Source organism: Triticum urartu, chromosome 2A, assembly GCF_056163025.1.
Source record: "Triticum urartu cultivar PI428250 chromosome 2A, HENAU_Tu73, whole genome shotgun sequence".
In the NCBI taxonomy this organism is placed as follows: Eukaryota; Viridiplantae; Streptophyta; class Magnoliopsida; order Poales; family Poaceae; genus Triticum; species Triticum urartu.
The window spans coordinates 503,560,724-503,569,206 of NC_141874.1; the positions used below are offsets into that span (position 1 = coordinate 503,560,724).

The 8,483-nt window shown below is 44.7% G+C and overlaps 1 protein-coding gene across 1 annotated transcript; it reads right to left on the bottom strand.

Annotated features, from left to right (window-relative positions):
* Nucleotides 1–2,624: 2,624 nt before the first annotated feature.
* Nucleotides 2,625–4,299, bottom strand: LOC125541725 (uncharacterized). Its single transcript, XM_048705071.2, has one exon. The coding sequence runs from the start codon at nt 3,878–3,880 to the stop codon at nt 3,092–3,094; it is 789 nt and encodes a 262-aa protein (XP_048561028.1). The 5' UTR covers nt 3,881–4,299; the 3' UTR covers nt 2,625–3,091.
* Between the last annotated feature and the right edge of the window lie 4,184 nt (nt 4,300–8,483).

The following is an 8,483-nucleotide window of genomic DNA, read 5'->3' on the forward strand; positions in this document are numbered from 1 at the left end:
GTAAACGGACTAGAGTGGGAATCATCGGTTTATGGGCCGACCATAACGGGTCGTTAATAGGCTGATGAGTATAACATGCTTAATTCTATCTACAAGCATAATGGGTCATTCATAGGCCATATTTGACAATGCTACAAAAATGACGCAACGGATTAATGGGCCACAAATGGGCCGACTTTAACCATAGGTTGAATTTGGCCCAGAAGCGGAACATGCCAGTAACGGACCATAAGTAATTGAATGCTGCAAATGATCCCAAGAATAAATGGGCCCTTAGAAGGCCAAAAGATAACACGGGCTAGAAACGGCCCAAAGGAATGATGGGCCATTAATGGGTATAAAGGGATATACTGTTCATAATGGGCTAGTTTCACCACGGGTTGTTAATGGGCCAAGAGTTAGAAAGGGCCTCGTATGGGCCGAAAGACGTCATGGGCCATACATGGGCCGGAAGTTACAACGGGCCGGAATCATATTGGATGGCCTAGATGACGCTACCAGGCCTAATTCAGATAGTCCACAACGGGTCGTGAGTTAGTGGGCTGTAAATGGGCTATATTCGAACATGCCGTTAACAGGCTTTCTATGGGTCGGGCCGCTACCTTTTAACCAAGTCAAATGGGCCGGCCTTTTGACCTGAATGGGCCATTGTTGGGCCAAGCCACGTGTCGACGTATTATAGCACGTCCCGTCCATTCGCTGGATGACATCTATCCCAACGCTGAGTTGATACATGGATCCTCCGGCGAATCGGAATTTTACACGTGGAAAATCCCCATTGGTCTGGGCTGTTAATGGGTTATCAGAGCCAAACCAAAACCCGATAGCTTAACGGCGACCCGTTACGGTGGATGCCACGTGTCGGTTACCCTTAACGAAAACATTTCCATGATGCGTCGTTTATCATCATGAAAACTGGACAGTTCCGTGATAATAATTTTGGTATTGTCATGGAACACTTCTACGACAGCACACGTATGACTATCTTGATTCTGTCATAAAATCGTCATGGATGTACATGCATGACAGAAAACGTGACCTACTGTGACAAACACGTATCATCACGGAAGTGTTTTTTTTGGGTAGTGTCAATGTCACTCCACAAGCAGTTGGCCATATCCGAGTTAATCGGATTTATGGCCCACTTAGGAAATTTAGAAAAGGATAGAAGATACAAAGGGATGCTAGCCGAACAAGACTTAATCATAGTAATCTTCCCTAGATATGATAACAATTTGCCTCTCCACCCAACTATCCTACACAGAATCTTATCTATCAAGTATTAAAAATCTTTTCTACTCGATATTTAATAGGAACACCCCCTCCCCCTCAATGCATTGGAAAATCTCAACAAAACTATCTAGCTTGGCAGCCTCCATATTAATTGGAACTAGAGCACTTTTATGGTAGTTAATTCTCATACCAGAGACCTGCTCAAAACAGGTCAAAATACACTTCAAGTTAAGAGCTACTCTACTATCATTTTCTAAAAAAAGACAAGGTATCATCAGCATACAGTGAACACATAACACCACCCCTAACCAACTCAGGACACACCCTCTTACCAACCCAACTTGTGAACCTTTTACTAGCATCCTAGAGAAAACATCTACGAGCAAATTAAACATGAGAGGGTACAAGGGATCCCCCCTGTCACAAACCTTTCAATTAAGGAAAAAAACACTCTCCTCCCCATTCAGCTTGACCCCCACAGAGCCATTCCTAGTTAAGCTTCTAATCCACCCTAACCACCTAGGCCCAAAACCCCTAAGAGCTAACATTTCATACAAATAATCTAAATTTACTTTATCATAAGCCTTCTCACAGTCAATTTTAAATACCAATCCTTTCCTGCCAGAGGAGTGGACAACATGAACTATTTCATGTGTTGTAACCACACTTTGTAAAATAAACCTCCCTCTCACAAAAGCATATTGGAATTTAGAAATAAGCCTCCCAATAATGAGAGCAAGCCTATTTGTCAAGACTTTAGTAAAAAAATGAAACCACAATTAAGTAAACTAATTGGCCTAAATTTATTCATAGTCCTAGCCCCATTCTCTTTGGGGATTAAGGTAATCATAGAAAAATTAAGTCTAAAGATGTCTAACTCCCCATCAAACCAAGCATCAAACGTTTTAATCAGGTCATCCTTGACTATATCCCAGAATTCCAGATAAAACATAAAGAGCAAGCCATCAGGCCGAGGGGCCCCTTCTGAGTAAGAACCAAACACTGCATTTTTTATCTCCTCCTTAGAAAACCTAGCATTTCCCTCTCCTAAAACCTTTTCATTATCATTAAAGAAATCTGCTTTCAAATTAATGTTGGGTTTAAGTTCCCATCTGAAAAGGTTCTTATAGTAATTTACTGCAATTTTGCTCATCCTTTCATTATCTGTAACAGGTGCCTCATCCCCATCCAAGACATGAACCATTTTTTTCTTCTCCTCTAGTTAGCCACTGCCTAAAAATAGGCAGTGTTCCTATCTCCCTCTAAACCTCTATCTAGCCTTAATTTTCTCAATCTGCCTTATTCTTCAGGGAAATATCTCAAATCCCAAACAGTCCCTATGGGATTTGAAATCACAAGCGAGCCACAACGGGGAATGAGAAGCAAAGCTGAGAAATAATAGTCTTAGTCCATACAAAACCTTTATATACAACATACCATTACAAATAAATGGATAACTAATACATCTTGTTCATTACAGATGATTTATTCTCCTCCTGCAAGTAAATTTAAAATGAACACTGTCTAGCTCTAGTAACATTGCTAGCTACCTGAGTTAGAGAGCTTCAGTTTAGAAAATGACCTCAATGAAAACTAAGAACCTACATGGCGCTAGAAGAATGCTTCTACTAAAAGAAAATCTAAATCTTCGTCTTTAGTTGCTTGCTGATGAATGCAATTGAACCCAAAGTTCAAGAAAGTGACCTTCGCCGGCCCCCAACACCATCTGGCTTGCTGCTCACGATGTGAGACAACTCATGCACCCGGATGAAACTGTGAAGTGCGACGCGCACCCTTTTGCTCGTTTATCATCAGGAATCGCCCACGCGTCTCTCTCGAAGAGGTTGATAGCCTTTGGCTAGTAGCCCCTATGCGACGAACTCTCACTGCTCTGCTTCAAGCCGCTACCGCACTGAAACAGAGGAGCGGAGGCGGGTCCGGACACGACGAGCGACGCGCTCGACGCAGACGACGTCGGCGACGTCCCGATGCTCCAGGACCCCAGGAACCGTCCGTTCCCGTCGCCGCCCATGAGCCGGCCCATCACGTTGCTCGGCTCCGGCTCCGCGAGGATCTTGGAGTAGTCCAGGTAGTCCATGACGTCGCCGTCCTGCGACTCGAGCAGCGCAGCCGGCTTCGAAGACGCCGCCGCCGCGGCCGTCGCGGCGTCCCTGGCGCGGCGCGCGGTGGCGGCCGCGGCGTCCTCGGGGAAGTTGAGCTTGGCGCGGCTCCCGCGGAAGCGGAGCGCGGCGGCGTCGTACGCGCGCGCCGCGTCCTCGGCGGTGGCGAACGTGCCAAGCCACACCCGCGCCGCCTTCTGCGGGTCACGGATCTCAGCCGCCCATTTACCCCACGGCCGCCGCCTCACACCGCGATACTTCCGCGGCGGCGGCGCCTCCGTTCCTCGGGACGACGTGGACGCGCCGAGCTGCTGGACGCCCGGGCGGCACGGCATGAGCAGCGGTGGCGCGGGCGCCGGCGGGCCGCGGCCGCTGGCGATAACGTGCGTGAGGGCGGACACGATCGCCGCGGTCTCGGCCTGCTCCGAGAGCGCCCCTGCCGCCGGCAACGTCGTCGGCGGCGTCAGCATTGCTCCGTAGGTTCGCACGGGTTCAGACACACACATCAGCTTTTGCAGGGGAAGCATGCCGGGTGCAATTTATACGCCCCCTTCCTTAAAACCTCGACGCGATCAACCAAGGCACGGCGGAGGAAGAAGCAAACTCGGATTAAGCCAGCAATCACTTACTATATTAGTCTAAACACGCATTAAAACGGTGCAGCGGAAGCAAATCGGGCTTCATCATGAGAGTGTAATAAATAAAGGGAGCGTCAAGCGAAGCGAAACCGACCTAGCCATGCACTGCTCTGCTTAACGGCTAAGGATGCAGACCTCCAGAGGCTTGGGCGCTTGGCCTCTTCTTCCCGCTCGCTCCGCGAGAAAAACTTTAACTGAGCTTTTTCTTTGGAACCGCGCGTTCATGGCGGCCTTGGACGCTTGCTCTTTTTGCGGTTGGAGAAGGCCAACGGATATTATGACTCGAGTTTGACCCCCTCTACTACAAGTCAGAAGGTGACGAAGGGCAGATAAAAGAAAAGTGACGGGGGAAAGGTAGAACTAGTACGTCAGCAAGCTCACAACATTTTTTTCCTTTTTCATTTTTGACACCTTCTAGTGGGCCGGACCCACTTGCAGCGAGTATGTTCTAGACTCATCATCGTAGCAATCAAAACAAAGATTTTTCTCTTTGCGGGGGAAGGTCTATTTATAACCACCACTTCAAATTTTGGTATGTATATATGAAGTATATTTTATAATGAAAAAATAGGAAGATTATAACAAGTGGGCTATACGATTGTTCCTAACAATGATTGAACAACCACTTCATTTATTTTTTTATTTTTTCCCTGCAAAAAAAAGAAAGCCAACACTATTCAGCCTGACTGTTGTACATTTAGATTAGCAAGTTTGATAAACTTGAAAACTATTTTTTTCAAAAATGATCCAGACTATATTAAAGATGAGCAATGATACAGAGAACCCCATTACAACCGGGTCCCTAGGGATCCAACCCACACCACCATCATAAGCTTAAAACTAATTCTTGACAACAGAGTTTACCATTTCCTTTTGAAATACACCCTCATATATTAATAACTTAAAACATGCTTACAATCATTCATTACAACATATGCCACGCAAGGCGGAACAATATAATAAAGAAACCGTCCGACCTATTGTTAAAACTAAACTTGGCAATCTCATAAGCCACCGTGTTTGCCTGGCGATTGATCTTGAAGATCTTAAAATTATTTGTAAGCTTCATAAACCATAATGCTCAGTGCTTCCCTCTTAAGATCAACAAAAGGGGACCTATCAAGAAAATCATTTGCAAGAAGAGAGACCATAAAAGAGCTATCACATTCTACAATAATGGGTTTATTGAGATCTACGTCGAGTTTACCATTTTTTTACGAAACATTGGCCGTCCACTCAGCAAACCATTTATGATTGTGTACAAGCTTTCTTTTCTAAGAATTCATTTTTTTATGTGCAACGACCTCCCTAATTAGGGGTGGTTTTTTAGTAAAATGTTAATGCAGGGATGGTGTGCAGTGTAAAAACATACTCTATGTGGCTTAAAATGTAGCTACCCGAGGCTTCCCTGGTTCCTTAACATTAATTTTATGGTGTGGGCGTTCTCTAGGACTATTCTGTGAGAGCTTGACCCACCAGCCATACCACACGGCAAAAATGATTTGGTTGACACTTGTTGTAGAGTGTCTTGTTTGCTTCACGTTGTTTTGTGTTGCGCCTGTTTTCTTAGCCCATTCTATCATGGTCAAATGTAGAACGATCTATCGGTGGTACCACATGATAAAATGCTTTGGTTGGCACTGACTGTCAGATTTTTCTGGCCGCGTTGGTCCATGTTTTTGCTATTCACATCATGGGCGGCACCACGGGCCAACCCAATATTTGTGGTTCTAGGGGATTAGAGGTCATGAAGCAATCGCCTTCACATGTCAACACATTTACAATTAATAGACATCCATAATACTCCCCAAAAACAATTGCTTCATACGCCTCCCCAAAAACAGAAACACATATTTACCATGCATGCTTTAGACACGTGCATGAAATCAATAATAAAGGACGACTATCAAGAACCCCATTGCGCCAACCAAAAAGGAAATGGTATATCCTTGAAAAAATATCAAATGTTATCAAAAATATCAGCGTGCGACACCTTCTAGTTTGTTGATTCATGTGATCCACGGAGATTTAAACTTGTTGGTCGAAATTTTTAGTAATATTTAGAAGCTATTTTGATCTATAAGGCAAGACATATGAAGTATTATTCCAAATATACTTAAGGACTTCCACATCAATAGTTTTTACGCATAATCTGTTATCACACTGGATGCTCTAATTGTACAAGACGTTGCAAACTCATTACCTGACAAAGTGTGGATATTTTACCTCGAAGCATCGCATGTTAAAAATTCTCAAAACATCTAAAATATTAGATCGACATGGGTTGACTGTCTAAAAAAAGATTCATTCCAGTGGTCAGATGCTCAAATTGAGGCCTTCACAACATTGAAGAATTGTCTGGTCACTGCCATTACCTACTTCTGCTTGGTATGACACCTCACCAGGGTAAACAAGAAAATTATTCACCAAAATGGAAAATGGACAGGGAAAGCAAATGTTTTCATTCTAGCACGTGACTTAATCAAGGGCAGAGCTACCTGCACTGCAGGGGCTGTGACCGAAACCCAGGCCTCGATTGAAAAAATGAAGAAATTTTTTTTGGGACTCGTTAGATTAGAAATATATAGCCTTGGCCCCCTAAACATTCATATTTTGTGTTTGCCCGTCTTGTTTAGCTCCGCCATTGTCTTGCCCCCCCCCCTCTCTCGCACCCACTAACATATACGCATTCCATTCAAAAATTTAAGATGTTTTGGGTATTTCTGGCAGATCCCTCGGTAGGGTATCCTGACTAGGCAGTTAGGCTGGATGATAACATGGGTAAACCACTCCTACTCATGTATATTGCCATTGGGGTGTGTACAAAGTACATGTGAATACCAAGGGATTGTGTTGTGTTCTATCGACGAGACCGGTCCCTGCTTATATAACGTACCAAGGTCCTAGGGTTACAGATCCTAGTAGGCTATACTAGTGTAGGTAGAGTCCTTCATGACTCTGGTATCTTCAGCTTGTACTACAAATCCTTTGGAGTCTTCGTATAACGTGTCATGGGCCACCCAGCATTGCCCAGGATGGAACCGACCTAGGAGTCCTTAGCCCGGCCCACCAGGCTAGGAATCGATATGGTGAGAGACCCCTGGGTCAATAAACCGACAGTAATCCCCTGAACCAGTCTTCAACCTTGGTTGCTCCTTGGCAATCTCCGATTTGCACGTTGTCTTTGGTCGCCAAGCTTGAAACTAGTTCAACAATGCTTCCCCAACAGCGTCCACATGCAGCCGGCCTCCAACTGTCGGGCTGCCCCCGAACTGGTGAAATTCACATCGGCAAGTTGTTGAAGGAGATAGCCGACCCACACTTGAAACATGCTTCTCGCGCATCCAGTTCTTCACGGGCCAAATTCCTGCATCGTACATTCAAAGGTTAACCTGCCCAGTCATGATAGACCAGACCGGTCTTATCAAATGGTCCCACTAGACCACGTGTCAGGCGTGACCCGACAGTCGATGTGACATTCGAGAGTGATCTAAGGGCCCACCCATGCCATGTCCCTTCGATAGTGGATGTGTGCCCCAATTCTCACATAGGGTTAATAAAGGCCCCTCGATCCCTCGCGCACAATTAACGTTGTCTTGGGGATACGAGGGGATTTGCTGCCATGTGGCAAAGATAGCCTGCCACCTTTTCGCACCCCCTCCCCTATGTAACATACCGAGGTTCGGATTAGGCTGGATGGTAACTAATATGTCTTCAACATATCTACTTTTCCAAACACTTTTGCTCTTGTTTTGGACTCTAATTTGCATGATTTGAATGAAACTAACCCGGGCTAACGTTGTTTTCAGCAAAACTCCCTTGATGTTGTTTTTTGTGTAGAAATAAAAAGTTCTCACAATCGAATGAAATTTAACGAGAGTTGTTTTGGAATATATAAAAAATTCTGGCGCAAAGAACTACTAGAGGGGGGCCACCACAAGGCCACAAGCTCAGGGGACACCCTCCCTAGGGTTCTCCCTGTAAGTTGTTATAGTAAGCACATATGACTATATATGGAATATACATGCCTACATATGATTGATGAATTGGAACTATTGTGTATCGCTCTAGGTTGTGACCATTAAATATCATCCAAATATCCATCACTACTCCATGCCTGCGCTTTGCTCATATTGTCTTTGTTTGAATCACTATTACTGCTACTCTTGCTACTGTCACTGTTACTACTAATATCAAAACTATCATATTGTTGTGCTACTAATATTTTGCTGCAAGGAAATAACTTCTTAGGTGTGGTTGAGTTGACAACTCAACTGCTAAGGCTTATAATATTTCTTTGGCTCCCCTTGTGTCGAATCAATAAATTGGGTGAAATACTACCCGGGAAGACTGTTGCGGTCCCCTATACTATGGGTCATCAGTAACAGGAGGCGATTTTTTACCCAGGTTTAGGCCCTCATGATCGGGGTAATACCCTACTCCTGCTCGTGTATATTGTGGTTGGTACGTGTACAAAGTACATGTGAATACC